The sequence below is a fragment of the Xenopus laevis genome, chromosome 9_10L (assembly GCF_017654675.1).
Source record: "Xenopus laevis strain J_2021 chromosome 9_10L, Xenopus_laevis_v10.1, whole genome shotgun sequence".
NCBI lineage: Eukaryota > Metazoa > Chordata > Amphibia > Anura > Pipidae > Xenopus > Xenopus laevis.
Window position 1 is genome coordinate 11204297 of NC_054387.1, and position 19329 is coordinate 11223625.

The following is a 19329-nucleotide window of genomic DNA, read 5'->3' on the forward strand; positions in this document are numbered from 1 at the left end:
GAAACACGGGGGAAGTGTAGGCACAAGTCTACTCGTCACTGTGCTATGAGTGTTAGTGAGGTTCTCCATTACAATTTTAATCAAAATGAATAAGGCAAATTTAATTATGGAGCAGGTCTATGAACTGAGAAATCCCTTCTCTCTAATATACTGCAAAATTTGTGTTGAGGGAGCTAGTATTAAAGGAAAAAATGAGAAAGCATTAAAAATGGAATAGTTTTTTCTCTGGGCCCCATTTATTGGGCTAATATTCTATATTGGGTTATACTGGCCCTAATATGCTGATTTCTATGAAACAAACAAGCAAACCTTCAAGCTGGAGAAGGGGGCAAGGGATCATTACACCGGTTACACTGAAACAACTGCAGATTTGTTCCTCCTGCGTCATTTGACCGGTCGGTATGGCAACGCTAGGTCAGTCTAGTCAACAATTACAGGTTGTTCTGCATAAACTGCCTCGAAAAATAGAGCAGCAGCCGAATAGGGATGTAGAAATTATTGAAATTGCAGTTTTTCAGACCACGTTAGGGTCACTTCATTTTCTGACACTTTTTCAATCATGTCGTTCATACATTTTTCTTTAAAGTGCTGTTTACTCTCTGTGCTGTGTTGTCCTGCTGTTTTTAAATGTTACTACCTGCATTCTCAACCCATAAACTCTGGATATTTTATTTAAATGCTCTGAATGTAGAAAATGTACAGTGCACAAAAACATTTGGTTTATATAAGAAAGATAAACTGTCAGTTGGTGTGAAACCTACTTCCAGCACATGGTTGTGTTTGGTCACACACAGGCCAATTTTTGAGTTGAGAGGCTATAGAACTATTTGGCTGCATTTCAACTGATTATGGTTGATGTAGCAAATGTCATGTTACCAACTGCTCTTAGATGGTTCACAACACTTTAGGCACAAAGATGGCTGCCTGCCCAGCCAGGTTTCCTATGTTGAGGTATCAATTGAGGTATCAATTCTATGCAGTTACACCATTGTTTCATCATTCAAACTACTCAAGCACCACATGGATGGTCTCAGTGGTTGGTGACAAAGTTAAATGATCTGTTTTCTGAGTCTATATTCAGTTTTGCTACTAAGGGTTATTGTACATGGGGCATTTGTAGCTTCTTACCATTGCCAGGATGCTGGATTTTCATGAAAAACAGCAAAGCATAGGGAGAGACAAGATCAAAACATCATAGTTCTGTGCCTGTAAGGAAAAATGTACTGCTCTAGAAATATTTTATTTCTATTTTTATTATTCACAATTAAATAGCATCATCCTCCAATGTTTGCTCATAGGCATCACAGAGATACTATGGCAGCATAGGTATTCCCCTGAACTAAGCACAATTCAGCAAGAACAACCCAATAACTTTGCTCATAGCCTGTACAGAGAGATACCATAAAACTATGACATCATACATATACCCTGTACTAAGCACAATTTAGCCAAAACAGCACAAATAGAAGTTTGCTTATAGTCTGTACAGAGAGGTACCATAAAACTATAGCAGCATAGATATTTCCTTGTACTAAGCATAATTCAGCAGGAACAGTCCCCTAAGTTTGCTCATAGTCTGTACAGAGAGATACCATAATACTATGGCAGCATAGGTATTCCCCTGTACTAAGCACAATTCAACAAGAACAACCCAATAACTTTGCTCATAGCCTGTACAGATAGATACCATAAAACTATGACATCATACATATACCCTGTACTAAGCACAATTTAGCCAAAACAGCACAAATAGAAGTTTGCTTATAGTCTGTACCGAGAGGTACCATAAAACTATAGCAGCATAGTTATTTCCTTGTACTAAGCATAATTCAGCAGGAACATTCCCCTAAGTTTGCTCATAGTCTGTACAGAGAGATACCATAATACTATGGCAGCATAGGTATTCCCCTGTACTAAGCACAATTCAGCAGGAACAGTCCCCTAAGTTTGCTCATAGTCTGTACAGAGAGATTCCATAATACTATGGCAGCATAGGTATTCCCCTGTACTAAACACAATTCAGCAGGAACAGCCCCCTAACTTTACTTACTGTATAGCCTTTACAGAAAAAGAACAGTAAAACAATGGCAGGATAATATACCATGTACTAAGCTAAATTCAGCAGAAACAGACCCCTAAGTTTGCTCATGGCCTATACAGAGAGGGATTCATAAAACCAATACAATTCAACAGAAATAAACCAACAACAGTTCTATAAAAATACATATGATTTGACTTGTTTGCAGAGCTGGGAGTGTGTAGTGATACTCAGTATTAATATAGAGTGAAAAATAGATTTCTATCCAGTAATAATCACATAGCAACTCTAGGCTTTTTCTACAGTAGAAACTTTGAACCCTTGGGCTGTACCAGTCATTCATTGTCTCTGGCCTCTGAGGATGCACACTCAGACAGTATATCACTCCCCTGGGAGATGTGTCCCATCTGGGACTTGGTCTTCATGAGTAGCTGTGCCCTCCTGCAGATCAGCCGCTCCTGTTCCTGCTTCAGCTCAATGTACGAGCGCGAGAAAGTGTGAAATATTGAAGTCACCGGAAACGCCATAAGTAAGATGCCACTCAGAATACTGCTTAAAGCGACCACCTGCCCCGGAATACTCTTGGGCACCATGTCTCCATATCCCACTGTGGTCATCGTGATGACAGCCCACCAGTAGCAGGCAGGGATACTGGTAAATTCCTGGGAGTCTGCCATCTCGTTTTCTATCAAGTAGAGGAGAGGAGCAAATAGAGCAATGGCCACACAAAGAAAGAGAAGCAGAAGGCCAAATTCCCGTGTACAGCGCCTGGCTGTGAGACCCAGTGTTTGCAACCCTAAGGAATGCCTGGCGAGGCGCATCACATAGAGAATTCTTAAGGCACGGAGTATGCGTAGCACAAGGCCGACTTTGTCCAAATAGCTGTTTCCGGAGCCAGGCTTCTTTTGTCCCACTGAGGTGTTGTCAACCACCAAAGTGATGTAGTAGGGCAAAATGGCCACAATGTCTATAAGGTTCAGGGGCCTCCTAAGAAATGCAAATTTGCTGGGAGCCTGGATAAAGCGCAGTAAGAATTCCAGGGAAAACCAACCCACGCAGACCGACTCCACAATGAAAATGTTGTAGCACATTGTGGAGCATACTCCCTAGGAGAACAGAGAAAAATTTGAGAAATATTGCATTAGCACCAATGATAGGGCTTTATATAATGAAATATTAAAGACTTAAATTATTCCAATTAAATACAAATAATGACTTACTCTCACTTTGTTATGCCCCACTTTTTTTGGAAACAACTCTAAGCATAAAGTGCCAGCTATTCCAATGCCATTGTTGGCCCAAAGAAAACCTGGATAAGTGTCATCCCGTGCACAGCAGATACATTAAACAGAACCAAGGTTTTCTGAATGATTTATGTAAGATTAGAGGATAAGTTCCCAAACTGGGATTGCAGTGGGCCCAACCTGAGCACAATTGAAGAAGATTTTTTGCCCTAGATATCTTGGTACTGTAGGCAGATGACTGATAAAACAATGTTGAACCCTTGTTATAAGCTATGGGGGTCCCTGGCTAAAAACCAAAAGATTAGAGGTGTTTTGGGGCCACTGCTTTTCAGTATGTGCAAACCTTTCTATTATAATACAGAACATGAGGCCAAACCAATAAAAGCACTAAAATGATTATGAAAACTTGCAATCAGCCACTTATTGTATTTAGCACAAAAGACCTGTAACACTTCAATAATAGCAGAGGCGTAACTAGGGGTTCAACATGAGTTGGGCCTGGTCTCTCCCTAAAAAATTAATTAGAAACACTACACATTCCCATCCCCGAACTAACTTACAGAGTCTAAACTTTCTTTGCCCTACGCAGTCCAAATCTCAAATTTAAGGGGCATTACGAAAATCCCCAGTGCTACTCAAAAGTCCACAAGTGTGGTATCAAGTGTTGCTACACTGCCAGAGGAACAGTATGTGCAACGTGAGCCTAAATGATCCAATAGGTTTAATTGATTGTGTTCAAAATCCCAAGTAGCCTATCACTTGCTTTACTTCTACAGGCCCAAAGTCCACCAGAGACTAGGAAAAAATACTGGGGAATTGCAGTTCAAATGGAGAATGAATAAAGCAAAAACAAACCTTTTCCTCCTCCTCACGCAGGTCTGGCATGGTGCTAATGGACAGATTCACAGCGGTGATGGTGACAAATAACACAGACAGACATGCAAAGATCTTCCCAGGGAGCCCGGACTGAGGCTTTTCCACCATATCGCTTAAGTGACGCATGCAACTGTCCCATTTGCTTTCATCTTCAGGTTCAGACGCATTTTCACTCTCAATCAGCTCCTCCTCCTGTAGATTCAACTCAGCAAACTCTTCCATCTTCTGAACGTATCTCCTTTTGCAGCACCATTCCAGGTTATCCTCCTCTATACCCCAATAAAGAAGCTCCTCTTGGAAGGAGAGAACGCACATCTCACGCAACAGCCGCAGCTTTCCAACCTGCAGGAAGGTCAGAATAATTCTGAAGGCTCCAGGGTTCCGGTCGAAGAAAAACTCGTTGCACGTCACGTCGTAATCATCACAAATGCTTAAGATCTCATCAAAGTTACTGCAGAGTTTTAGCTGTCCAAGGCGTGTTAAAGGAAATTCCTCCAGGGTGGTCCAAGGCAGGAGGTACCTGATGCCTCCAACATTTATGATGGCATGGTGTTTGCGGTCATCTGGGTGAGCGCTCTTAAAGAGGTTCTCGGTTGGCTGGATGAGCTTGGCCCTTTTGTAGAAGATACCCTTGAGGCTTTCAGACTCTCCAAAGAAATTGTGGTTGAATGAGGTATCGGAAGCACAACTTAAAGCACTGTAGTCATAATCAGAGTTATCTCCTCCTAGGAGAGTCATCTTGATGCTCAGTGACTCACATTTCTTGAGTCAATTACACTGCAAACAGAGAGAGAGAAAATTGGATCAGAAATAGCACTTATTTGATTACATACAGATTTTGTGAGAAATAGCATTGTCCTTTAGAAGGCATGAATACAAACTACACTTTATGGCGATTTTACCTCTCAGAGGGGGGAGCTCTATACTGAATACAGAAACATTGGCACCAGAATTGTTTCTTTGAGTCAGCTGCTTTGGGGTAAATAGTGCATTGATTGAACTGCTGTAGGATTAGCCTGGGGGTGTGTATCCTGGGAAATATAAAGGTTAGTGCTTAATATAAATAACAAATTCCTAACATGGGTTGCTACTTCGTACTGGGAACAGAAAGTAAATCAATTCCTATAATGTAAATACTTTAATAAGCACAGAGCAGCAAATCATGCCATTGACTTGTGGAGGATCATAGAAGGGATAACAATAAAGTATAAAAAAAGGCTAAAGTGAATACTTTTTTGGCTCTGCTACAAAGGGCCCATAATCCTGCAACCTATCACTCCAGATTTTGTAGCAGGAATATCATCACCCTCCAGTGTCAGAACCATTGCATCACACATGGATTATCATCCGTCAGAGAAGCACCTAAACTTGTCCTTTGCATTCATGGAACCATGAGTCTAAATGCCACCAACTTCAACCAACTGGAAGTTCTTTGTATCTCATTGAAAGCAAGACCAATACCACTGCCCTCTAACTAGTATCATTCACTGAAAGATCCACTTGCTTAGCCAGGTTTCCTTGAGTTGGCCATCCACACAGGGCCAGATTCAGTTGATTCAGTCGTTGACCCATGGGGATCCAAAGGACTTTTCACACCTGCCTAGATAGCTTTCTAATTTCATCCAGGTATTAGTAAGGCAGGAAATCCCAAGGACCCAATAAATAGTCCAATAAGCCGCTGACTCAACTGGGGGGGGGGGCTCGGTTGTCAGCTTTTATCGGCATGTGCATGGCTAACCATGAACTCCCTTCGTCCTTAACCATAGAAATGTTCTGAATTCTGAATCATAGAAATGTTCTAACTTTTTATTCTTCAGATACTATGTCACTATGTAATTGGTGATTAATTTGAAGGCACATTTGTAGTGCCTTAGAGCAGTGGGAATAAGCAGTGACAGAGCCATAGAAAGGGATAGCAATGGGAAAGAGCAGATGAGACAGTAAGTAGCAAATACAGAAGTCAGGTATGGAGGAAAGGGAATGAACTTATAAAAATATGTTTTGATTTGTGAGAGTTTGAAGGCTGAACCAGTAGGGGCGAGAAGATGGCATAGAAGGGGAGAAGTCTTACGGGACGTCATTACTGGAACACGACAGAGAGCATCTCAGATCAGAGAGTGAATGTAGAATGGAGCAGAGCTCTAGAAGGCTTTGTAGGCAATTGACAGTTCAAGCAATTTGGGAACCAAAAATAACATCTTAGATGAGGTTCTTACAGTCATATAATGAGGTTATAGGGATTACTGGAAAGATTTTACTGATCACAGACTCTAAAATAGGGATGTGGACTTTCAGATGTCGCTGGACTCTAGATGGATGCTAGTTGCAACTTATTTGGAATGCTGCAGGCTGGACACATCTGCTCCAAAATATTAATGTTTATAGACATTCCTGAGTACTAAGCACTGTGGCAATATCAGTGGGAGACTGTCACCAGCTTTTGTCGGACCTATCTTTCGTACAATTGCTGTCAGGGCAGAACGTCGTCTGATCTGTTCTTTTACTACTTTATTTGATCTGAATGGTTAGTGGCAGGTCGGGAGATGGCACCAAACCATTGTTCGTCCGATATGACGGTAAATCTGCACGTCTATGGCCAGCTTAAGTTTGCTCATACAGAGAGATCCCATAAAACTATAGCAGCATGGTTATTCATCTGTACTAAGCACAAATCTCGTATGGGAAAACATCAATGGAAAGGACAGAAGGATTCTATTTTATTTAGCCCCTTGCTGTGAAGAGATGCAGCCTTTGGCAGTCAGTGTATGCTGGGAATTGTAGTTCAGCTACAGCAGAATATCGGGGAATCCTGCTGCCTTTTTTTAGGCTGGGGAACAAGTTATTTTTAGTGGCTAAGATAGCAGGCAATTAGTAGCCATCAAACTGCCTGCTGTCAGGGTGAGAATCTCTATCACCAGTTGGCTCTGTAATGGCAGGGAAACATAATGGTCTCCGTTACTGCAGCAGATCTGTCACTCTGTCGTCTCTTTGCTTTTTGAACTTTCTTTTTTTTCTTTTTTATTCTAACTTTTTCCCCATACCGGGGCTCGCTGAATCCTAGCCTCAAGCAGCTGTGTCCCAAGTTGCTGTGCACTGTGCAACAGGTTGCTCTCCCTCTGGGGCTGATAATTGCTATTCCTTCAAGTCGTGTCCCTAAAGTTACTGCTCATTAGGGTGCATGCTGGGAATTCCATATATGTATATTTTAAGAGTTAAAGGAGAAGGAAAGCCGTTAACCACTTGCGGGTGCCAGATTTTAAGCACTCCCAAGTGAATGTATTTACTTACCTGAAACCCCAGGCCACTGCTCCTATCAGCAGAAAACTGCACCGGCCTGGGGTTCTTCCACTGAGCACCACGGAGCGATCCTCTCCCATCTTCATCTTTCTTCGTGTGGCTGCGCATGTGCAGTAGAACAAAACGCCTAACTTTAACTAAAAAGTTGGCTATATCGTTCAACTGCGCAAGCGTCTGCTCTGGGAAATTTGAAGACAGAAGAAGCTGGAAGAGGATCGCTCCGTGGTGCTCACTGGAAGAACCCTGGGCCAGTGCAGTTTTCTACTGATAAGAGCACTGGCCCGGGGTTTCAGGTAAGTAAATACATTCACTAGGGGGTGCCTAACATTTGGGACCCCCAAGTGGTAAACAACTTTCCTTCTCCTTTAAATTATTGTCTCCTGTTTGTGTTACTGTGCTTGAGCAAGCTTGCCAGCGCAGTTTTATTGCTTCCCTATTCTTGGAAACCGTATACTAAAAGAGATAATTGGGCTCATATAGGAAAAGTCAGAATTTAGCCTATTTAACCTCTAAGCTGCTGGCTTGTGTAAAATGTAACCCTGGAAACCAGGACATTCTGTGACTTGAGTGTCAGTGGTGTAGATCCTGAGCTGCTGGCAGTTAAATGATGTAGGGGAAAATGTAATAAAATACACAAAGAGAACACATTTGCAGATAAAAATGTGCATGTCACAATGTAATATTCCTCATCAGGCTTTTATTGAATTGCGAATCTTAATTGTGCATTGCGAACCTTTAACACCTGCTTGAAGGTGGCGTAAACGTTTGGAGCAAATGTAACAACTTTTTTTATTAAGGTGCCGCAAGTGATTGTAGAAGTCGGCTATTTCGTTCTACTCCGCATGCGTCTGCCCCAGGAAATTTGAAGAAAGAAGAAGGAAGACGTTTGATCCGTGGTGCTCACTAGAAGAACCCCGGGCCGGTGCAGTTTTCTCCTGATAGGAGCACTGGCCCGGGTGTGAGGTAAGTATATACAATCACTTAGGGGTGCCTAACTTTTATAAATATGCCTTTCCTTCTCCTTTAAGAAGTTTATTACATACACTGCACATATGATTTTTGTGTGAGCGATCAATATTACATTCCCCCATAAATGTCATACACAAATTGCCTATTTACCTCCTGCTTAACTCCTGGGTGCACTTGCCTCTGTCCCCGAGGAGAGCCCTGTATTTATTTAACACTTTCCTTGACCCTATAATTTTTGCACCTTTTAGGTGCTCAATGTTGAGTGAGATGAATCAGAAGGATCTGTAGGCCCTGTAGGTGTGTACTCATGTCCTACCTGTGTGGCACCCCCTTTAGTTGCAGGATGCCCAGATGCATCACTAAAAGTTGAGAACCGTTGCAGCTCTTATCAATGGCAAGTGCAATTACGGTATGCTGGAATTCAGTTTTTTCATGCTTTATTGCTCCCCGTCCCCAATTTGAACGTGGCTCACGGGTAAAAAAGGTTGAGGACCCCTGCCCTAGAGTGTGTCCTTCACTGAATTTAAATCCTGCATGTTCTAGGCACGGACTATGTTCTAAGTAAAACATACAAACAGCGTTACAATATTGGACTTATCCCTGTCATATTATGGACTATTTTCATGCTTTTTTTCATTTGTTCTGTTCCATCCAGCAGCAAACATGCCACCTTGCAATATATAAACAAGTTTATCTGAGCATCAACGCAGCCAGAGAGCCTTTTATGCCGGACAATCTGATTTCCTTTGGCATGACAATGGGAGCCATTATCACTGGGAATAATAGAAGCCTATGCAGATTTGACAGATGATAAGCATGGAAATAATAAAGCCTTTCAGAATGAATACTTCTCACATAAATAGCACAACAGAAGTTGTTTGCACTTTCATTTACATTGGACTCAATCCATGCCAGTCTGGTAGAGTGAGCCGCTATCCCCTCATCTCTTCCTTCCACTTTGTACTTGCCTTCATGGAAATATTATCATGTTAATACAGAAAATTATTTTCTTGTTTGTTTTTCCCTATGCTTGGTTACTTAGGTTTGCTCATAGCCTGTACAGAGTGATACAGTAAAACTATGGCAGCATATGTATTCCCCTGTACTAAGCACAATTCAGCAGGAACAGCCCCTAAGTTTGCTCATAGTCTGTACAGAGAGATCCCATAAAACTATGGCAGCATAGGTATTCCTCTGTACTAAGCACAATTCAGCAGGAACAGTCCCCTAAGTTTGCTCATAGTCTGTACAGAGAGTTAACATAAAACTATGGTAGCATAGGTATTCCTCTGTACTAAACACAATTCAGCAGGAACAGTCCCTAAGTTTGCTCATAGTCTGTACAGAAAGATCCCATAAAACTATGGCAGCATAGGTATTCCCCTGTACTAAGCACAATTTATCAGGAACAGACCCATAGTGTCCCTTCTTATTGTACTGCACTAGATACATTGGAACGGGGATCATAACTTAACTTTATGGATCTGACCATGTTCTTTTATGCTCCCAGTTGCTGACACTGAACTGATGGAACAATCAGAAGGAAACCCTGTTCCATGTTGTGCTTTATCAGATCACGGCGTCGTTAAAAACTTGAGATGTTTCCCATAAAGTGTCATCACGCCGCTCCTGCGCCAGCCGTAACAGTGTAATTCTGTTGAGCGGCTTTACCTTGCCGCCTATTTACGACTCCTCGAGTAGATCGTTGAAATATTCCAAACTGTTCCGCAAGAATAAAGATGAACTAGGGAGATAAAAGAAACGTGCTTCCAAGTGCCGCTTGCCAGATTAATGGCTGCCTTTAAAAGTTCTGCACTCAAAGTTAAAGGGCAAGTCACTCACTTAACCGTTTCTGGATTGTGTTAGAGGTAACGGCAGAAACCAGGCCTCTTTGCTAATGGTGGGTGTTGAGCTAGGTGCAACTTTTGGCGTCTTTTAACTAATGGTGGTAATTCCAGGCAATAGAGAACAAAATGTGTTCCCAAAGAATCACATGCTAATGCAGTTTTAACATCGGAAGTGACACCTTCTCCACAACAAGAAATTTAGTAAAAAGCGAACATTTGTGCAGATTGACATATCTGATGCAATTGTGGAGAACACGCCTGAATCGTTGGAATAAATGCAGCATTGTGGTTGAAAAGCATGGTGATTTATGTTTGAAATTGCACTTGGCTCACTGTGCATGCAATGTCCCTTTACATTTTTGCATCACACACAAGTTGTGGTGGACTTGACTTTGTGTGCACCCACAATTACCTTAGGATTCTGGGGAAATTGTGATTTGCATTTGACAGTTGCTCTTTGGACTTTAACAAATCCCAGTATGCTGCCTACTTATGCTATTGCATATACTGTATTGCCTTAGGGATAGAAAAGGCTAAATTGTCCCGTACCTGTAAGATACAGGTAGCTCATTTTGGCAGCCTATGATGTTGCAAAACATATATCCACACTATCAATGTGATAGTTCCACCGCACATTTGATATATCCACACTAAACAGATAATTACTGAGCCCTTGTCCAATCAAAATGAACCTTGTGCATTATCATTATTGGGGTTTTGGGACAACCATCCTTGCCCACCTATTCCTCCTTCAAACCACTCACATGCCAACTGCTGCAGCCATCCCTCCAGATTTACTCTAAGAAGAATACGTGCCCTGGATCCTTGTGGAATATAAAATTACACATTTAAAGATCCCTGAAATCACCATATTCTGTTCTGAAGGAGCACATGATAAAAATGCTAAAAGGGTTTTGAAATTTGAAGAAGCATTAGAAATCTCCGGAGAGGTTAATGTCAGCAAATTATATATTACGGGGAAGAAATTCAAGGCAATTTGCCAGCTGCATTCAGCAGGTGTCTAAAAAAAAGTAAAATCTGAAATTTGTTTTAGATCATCATGGCTTTAAGGGAAATCTCTCTTTATTGTCTGTGGTGCCTTATTGTAACCTGATTTGCAAGTGTTTTATATTCATCATGATAAGCCAGTATGAATAGGCAGGTAAATAAATGTACAGAGAGAACAGCGGGAAGCAGAAATGGGAAACAATAGCTGGAATTTAAACAGCAAATTTCAGTTAAAATTTTAGTGAGATTTAGAAATTCCATTTGCACCCAACAGTGTTACTTTCTGCACCCAGCACTAATATGATACAAGGTGCAGAGCTCAGCCATAGGCCCAGAAAGAAGTTCCCTGTGCATGGGGGTGATGTTGTTCCCCTTAGAGGTCTAGCATTTACTTGCTGTGGCTTTTTTATGCCTTGCACCCGTAGGAAACGAGTCAACAGAGCCGATTCTTCCCTATGTGGCCTACACACTCGGCACTGTGTTGCATTTAACCATATATATAGTAAAAGGGGCTTTAGGGGGTTACTATCCCTTTAATGAGACTCAATTATCCCTGAGAAAAGGTTGGAAATCTGAGCAAAATGTGCATTGATTAACATAATGAGTTTCCATGATTCTTATCGGCTCCAGACTAATTGCAATAATTTAGCTCCTCTGCCGTCAGGACCAGTTTCTAGGTAATTTTAATCACATCGGGTTTATTGAGCCTTATGAACAATCACTTGTTGCAGAAATGATTATGAGTTAATTACACGAAACCAGTGATCTCCAACCAGTGGCTCATGAGCAACATGTTGCTCACAATGTCCTTTTATTTTGCTCCCAGTGGCCTCAAAGCAGGTGGTTATGTTTGGATTTCTTACTGGGAGGCAAGTTTTGGAGTCATAAAGACCTTTAATATCGCCAAACAGACCCACCTGTAGCCTGTCAGTCCTCATAGGGGCTACCAAATAACCAATTACAGCCGTTATTGGACACCCAAATAGAAACTTTTTTGATGCTTGTGTTGCTCCCCAACTTTTTTTTAAATTAAATGTGTCTCACGGGTAAAAAAGGTTGGGGACCCCTGCACTAAACTGTGGCGAGAGATTTGTACCATAGGTGCCATAAGGTCTGACTCTGACCTGAAGGAGTCTATGGTAGGAGAATGCAGATAAGTGAGACCCAGCTGCTGTTTGTATAGATGAACTTTGAATCTAGAAAATCTCTTCCCCTCTCCAGCTTTTTAGCTTTGTTCTAAACATGACTTTTGTTTATGTAGGATACAAAGTTGTAATAAAAGCAATTGGGTTCCCAGACCTCTCCTCGCATTGGGGGTGCTTATACAGAATGCCAAATTACACTGTCCTACAATTGTCAGGTCATGGCTGTTTTTAAAGGAGCGATAGCTTAGATTTTTGTTTTTTGTTCTTTCCTCCTCTAAATAAGTATCCCTGTAATTGCCTGGTACATATTAACATTCATTCCAAAGTGTAAAAATCACCACTATTTATCATGGTTTTTTTTAACCACAATGCAGCATTTCTTCCCCGAATTGCAGCATAATTGCACCTGCTGCACAAGGTTTTCTGCCACAGTAGTGCATTTGTATACAAATGCACCTACGAAAGTAAGAGGGCACTTATAGTGCCTTAAGTTGCATGCAAATTGGGAAGGAAGGTGTTAGAATATATGATCACAAATAGGCACAAGCTGGTGCAAATAAATTGTGCAATGAATTTTAACAAGGGCAGTTTGGTGACCATTTAAGTACATAGCACTTTGCCTGCCAATTATAAATTAAACCTTCTAAGTTTATTTTTTTAGCTGAAGTTTCCCATAAAGGACAAGGACCCATTTACATTTCCTTCATCCACTTCACACTCCTCTGTTTGCCAATGTCCCGCTAGACATTAACCAACCCTGCTGAGCTGCTATTGTTAACAGGTAGACGTAAATGGGACAGTATGCAGTGATGCCATCTTGGATCCAGGTACATTTTGGCTCTGCCTGCCCCACCCTTTGCCAAAACCCCAGCCAAACCCCAGACGCACCAAGATGCACCAGATGATTTTGAATCTGGGTTGGCATCTCTGCACCCAGCTTCACTGCTTTTACAGATTTCGGATGAAGTTTCTATACTTTTCAATGTCACAGAAAGTTATAATTCGTTGACAAATGGTTATGGGCCTATTAATGTGGGTGACCTAGTGAGGTGGAATTATAATGGTGACTCAATATGTTGTCATAAGAAGGCAAGATATTGCACACTGGAAAAATAAAAATATAAAAATCGTTATCATAAGAAAGAACAATGCTATCAACCGCTTTTCTACATTTTCCCTTGATGAAGACCATATGGTTGAATCGAGTTGGGCTTTTTTTATGATGTGATTACGTACTAAAGATTTTTGTATTTTATTTTTCCAGTGTGCAATCCCTTGGCTCCATTTCTTCAATTGATTGGGGTTGTTTGTGGGCTGTTTCCAGTGGATTGGCACCTTATCTATTCTTTAGGCATTTCCTTTGCAGGTTACTCAATATGTTGACATGTCAAAAGTTGGCATGCCATAGTGTTTTGGCGGGTTGGGGGGGGCTCCTATACGGCTTTCCTTGTCATTACGCAAAAAGGAAATGTCAGGTGTTTTTGTTTTATTTAATAAAATATCAAAAATAAGCCGAAAAGCTTAAGAAACAGCGCTTTTCAGGGGACTCTCGTGGATGCCAGTATCGGGTACTTGTTTCCAAGTATTATGGCAGTGGTTTAATTAGGAGATACAGCCCCACAGCAAAATCATGAAACTGCCCTACTAGACATTTAATAACTCCTGGTCCCCCCCCCAGCAGCCACAGGGTCTGCTTCCTCTCTAATTACACCCCTGGCAGGACAAAACTCCAAAAAATCTACCCAGGTACCATTTCCCCAATCCTGGGAAATCATTTGTCTGGCACTTTGCTAATCATTTCACTTGTAGTCTGCTGCATTCGTAATTTAAACTATAAACACAGCTGAAGGAACTGCTACGAACTCTCGCTTTAACATATTCTCTGCCATCCAAATGCAAAATTTGTATTAAAGATTCTTTGGCACACCTAAATGGGTTTGTGCTGTTAATAACCACTTACTACCTCCGTTCAGAGGCAACTGAATGAAAGTTAATTTTAGAGCGGGTTCATAATGGAGAGTTTTGCATTAGAAATGGGAGAATTTCTCATTTATTTAGCCACGATTTAAATAAAAATCTCATTTTCCCACTGGAAATAAAAAAATGACTTTTATTTAAGTCCAATGCTTTAATTACAGAATAGATCTGCATTCAGCCGTCAGTTATGCAAATGTTCCTATTTCCATTTTCCCAATTACCTTAAAATAACACACGGCACCTGGGCTTAGTTTAGTCAAATCTTGTAAACGGCAAGTGGAAGATAAGTCTCCAATAAGCAAATGGACACAGGTAGATAAAGCTGCCCCTATCCTGCACCATTTTCAACATGTGTGCACATTGTGACATCCCTTATTTCATAAACCGGGAAACTGCAGCATGTCAAGTCTCTGGTGGAAAGAATTCAACCCAAACACTTGTACATGACCCGCATCTGAAGGGTAGGTCAAGTGAAGGAACCGCAGAATCAAGAGGGTCCCAGTCAAAATTCTAATTAAAAATTGAATTCCCAGACAAGTAAAAGGGTGAGGAGTTAAAGGTCTGGTCCTTGTATTTAATGGGGTCTCTAGGAGCAAGCCTGGTGGTCTTACAGGATCAGAGGGAGTTAAATACACTCAGAAATAGAATATCGTCAGCATGTCATATTACTTAGCAACCATCTAGGATACCAAGTGGAGCTGCTGAAGTTCCACAGCAAATAAACACATGTTGCAGATAAGAACCAGTCCTGCTGATGCTGAGGTTTAACCCACACAGGGCTTCCACAATAGCACCAAAAGTAAAGATTATGGTGCAAAACAAACATGCCCTTAGCCACTTTAGAACATCATCACTTTCATCACTGCTGCAACATATATTTTCTCTGTGATAATCAACAGTAATGTAGCTTTAAAATAATGTATGATGAAGTGTTGAGAAGGCAAAGAACATTTTCCTAAACCAAGTTGATCACAAAATGACTTTGGCATTTAAAAAGCAGTATAATAGGAATATTGTACAGCAAGAAACAATTCACATCCTTTTAAATATGGGATAGTACCTTAAATCAGTCAGGATCATGTATAAATTGGATACTTTGAGTTCCTTTCTAGAACTGAAAGCAACATGTGTTATGGAGAGATCTTGGAAAGTGATGGGTTAAAGGGATTTTAGTGGGGAACACTCACTTACTTGTTGTGGTCTGGGGTCTTATCCTTCTTGCTTGTCTATCTCCATCCCTTTTGGAGATGGTTGGATACATTGCCATGTCTCTGCAGACAGGTGGTTGGTGGGAATGCAACCTCAGTAGTGCTGGAACCGGCTCAGTGTGCTGGATAGGAAGGGAGGAGTAAGCTCTGATTGCAGGGGAGGGTAGAGATCTCTCTTTCTGTGACTGTTCCAAGCAACGGAGGGGACTTTTAGTGCAAAGAGGTGATGGATCTTCCAGGCAGTGGTGTGAAGCAGAGGTGCCCGGAGTGTCAGCTGGAATGGTTATTACCCTACAGAGCACAACTCTATCCAGAGAGCAGGACACCTTTCCTCTGAAAGTTCTCTATACAGAGTCATCTGGCAGTTTGTATCTGTTGCCTTCCCCACCCACTACATTTACTATCAGGGCTGGTAGAAATACAACAGGACAGCACCACAGCCTCTGCAGCACCTCCTGGGAGACTGGAACAGTAACCGTTTTCCTGTACTGTAATACTGCTGGGTTTCTCTTAGTGGTTAACTTTACTTTTACACTCTATGCCTTTCATACCCCCTTTATCTCCCCATTCTTTATTACTCTTGTTCTCCTGCTACTTCATATAACTTCTCTTCTCACCTCATTCTGCCATTATTTTTCCTATTTAACTGCACTTTCTTAACATTTTTTTCTATCCCTCTGTTTTTTGCTCAGCTCTTTTATTTTCAGTTTTTATTTCTTTCTCTGTATCTTTTGCTATCATCTTCTGTCTTCTTTTATAGTTCTGGTTTCTGGTGAGAGGAGGGGTGTTGTTTAAATATGTACATTATTAGCACCACTACTAAAGGCACAACCTCTCCCTGTTATCCCACAGCCACATTCCCTTCCCAGAGACTATTATCCCACTGTTACTATAGGCACCATCTCTCCCTACTATACCTGCTATCCCACAGTCACACTCCCTTCCCAGAGACTATTATCCACTGTTACTATAGGCACCATCTCTCCCCACTATACCTGCTATCCCACAGTCACACTCCCTTCCCAGAGACTATTATCCACTGTTACTATAGACACCATCTCTCCCTACTATACCTGCTATCCCACAGTCACACTCCCTTCCCAGAGACTATTATCCACTGTTTCTATAGACACCATCTCTCCCTACTATACCTGCTATCCCACAGTCACACTCCCTTCCCAGAGACTATTATCCACTGTTACTATAGACACCATCTCTCCCTACTATACCTGCTATCCCACAGTCACACTCCCTTCCCAGAGACTATTATCCCACTGTTACTATAGGCACCATCTCTCCCTACTATACCTGCTATCCCACAGTCACACTCCCTTCCCAGAGACTATTATCCACTGTTACTATAGGCACCATCTTTCCCTACTATACCTGCTATCCCACAGTCACACTCCCTTCCCAGCGACTATTATCCCACTGTTACTACAGGCACAATCTCTCCCTACTATACCTGCTATCCCACAGTCACACTCCCTTCCCAGAGACTATTATCCACTGTTACTATAGACACCATCTCTCCCTACTATACCTGCTATCCCACAGTCACAGTCCCTTCCCAGAGACTATTATCCCACTGTTACTATAGGCACCATCTCTCCCTACTATACCTGCTATCCCACAGTCACACTCCCTTCCCAGAGACTATTATCCCACTGTTACTACAGGCACAATCTCTCCCTACTATACCTGCTATCCCACAGTCACACTCCCTTCCCAGAGACTATTATCCCACTGCTACTATAGGCACCATCGTTCCCTACTATACCTAAATTGTATGTTCCCTCACTGTTCCTGCCAGAGTGACAGCTTATTGATTGAATATTGATGAATGGCTGTGCTGCTGCTGCACATGGAAGATCTGCCTAAAATCTTTGTTTAGTGAAGAAAAAATACCACTAACAAATCCCAATTGTATCTGCTTTTTAACTAAGCAGCTTAATTTATGCTCAGTTCCAAAAGAGTCTGGATTCCCTGTATGGTTTTCATCAACTGACAGCTATAGTATTCTATGTGACTATAACTTTTTTTTTCTCCCATTTATCGTACATTTATTTATGCATCTACATAGCTCTTTTGAAATTAGCAAATAAACAATATTTCCCATTGTATTTGTGCTTTGTTCCAACTAGGGAAATTGTTGTGTGTTATTCTAACAGCATTGTGCGGAAGTGACTCCTGTCCTCCTGTTGAACAAGAGGTGTCACTGCTACATCATAAAGTCCATAGAAAACTCTTTCTTCTCCACTGATTAAATCAACTGTTGGATTTAAAGTTGTACAACGGAGTGACAATATTTTTTAAGGAATGTACATGAAACACGAAAGATAAATAAAGACAATAAAAACATTAAATATGTTTCTTGCCCAGTAAAACAAAGTTTCATCTCTGAGGTCCTTAATTCAAAAAATCATTAGCTGGAAGAACTGGTGAGTCGACTTGATGCCGTTGTATAAATAGAATGATATAGTTGCTGCCAGTAATATCCCGACTCTTTCCAGTAGAGGGCATGTTATTTGATGACTTAGAGACGTATAACGTTATATGTGCAAAATGCTATTTGATCCTTAAAAAAGGAAATTGGATTGCTGTTTATACATAAGAGTTGCTGCTTCCATATAGAAAAACGTAATTTGTAGTGCCCAACTAAAAATTACTACTATCATCAGCCTACTCATCTAGGAAAGTTCCCACTAGATGTTGGAACATTGTTGCTGGGATTTACTTCGCCATGAGAACGTTAATGGGGTTAGACACTGATGTTGGGGATCAGGCCTGGCTCACAGTTGGGGTTCCAATTCATCCCACAGGGGTTCAGTTGCGTTGAGCTCAGGGGTCTGTGAAGTCAGGGTTTTCCCATCTCAGCAAAACCATTCTGGATAGACCTGACTTTTTTGCACAGGAGCATTATTGTGCTTAATTAAGAAAGAGCATTCCCCCAAATGAAGCCACTGGAAGCATGAAATTGTCAATAATGTCATTGTACCTTCTAATTTTAAGATTTCCTTTCAGTGGTACATGTACCAAGTGGACAAACCATGGAAATAGCTCCAGACCATTATCCAGAAAACATTACTTTACCTGCCTCAATGCATAACAATGAAAGTAATGTTTTCTGGATAATGGTCTGATGGAGTGTGAGTTTGGAAGTTGCCAGTAGAACTCTACCTGCCTCAATGCATAACAATGAGAGTTCTACTGGCAACTTCCAAACTCACACCCAATCAGACACTTATCCCTCCAAAGTGCACATCTCCACTGCTCTAGAGTCTAAAGGTGTTGCCTTTACACCACATTGATGTGCATATGTCAGTTTAGCAGTTTTATTATATAACTTGTGAATAAAGTTCCTGTTTTACAAAATGAATTGAGCCAGGACATGTGCAATTGCTCCTTATGTGTGTGTACAACTTTTAAATATTATCTCTCTTTGAATTAAATGGCACCCTTTAGTTGGCACGACTTTCTACCTTTGCAATTGGAGAGAGGAAATATACTGTACATTACACTTTTGGCTCTAGGTTTATCTCAAATTCCCATAAATCAACTATGGAAAAACAAACCTTGAGCATTGGTTACCTCTCCTGGGCTGTCCTGTCTCTAAGAACTTGGGTATCTGATGAGCTGCAGACCCATATGACATGTACAGAACCTAAACACATTCAAATCACAACCTGACATGTGGAGTGGAACACGTGCGGGAGTCGG

At 41.3% G+C, this 19329-nt stretch overlaps 1 protein-coding gene across 2 annotated transcripts; it reads right to left on the bottom strand.

Moving 5' to 3' along the window:
* Positions 1–1964: 1964 nt before the first annotated feature.
* LOC108700895 (potassium voltage-gated channel subfamily G member 1) lies at positions 1965–16521 on the bottom strand. 2 transcript variants are annotated; one of them, XM_041576992.1, is made up of 3 exons: positions 15593–16521; positions 4138–4935; positions 1965–3144 (listed from the first exon to the last, which is right to left on the bottom strand). In XM_041576992.1, exons 2-3 carry the CDS (start codon positions 4894–4896, stop codon positions 2374–2376), a joined length of 1530 nt encoding a protein of 509 aa, XP_041432926.1. In that variant the 5' UTR covers positions 4897–4935; positions 15593–16521; the 3' UTR covers positions 1965–2373. The 2 variants fall into 2 exon arrangements, with proteins under 2 accessions (XP_041432926.1, XP_041432927.1); XM_041576993.1 differs by having other exon boundaries at positions 15589–16521.
* Positions 16522–19329: the final 2808 nt, after the last annotated feature.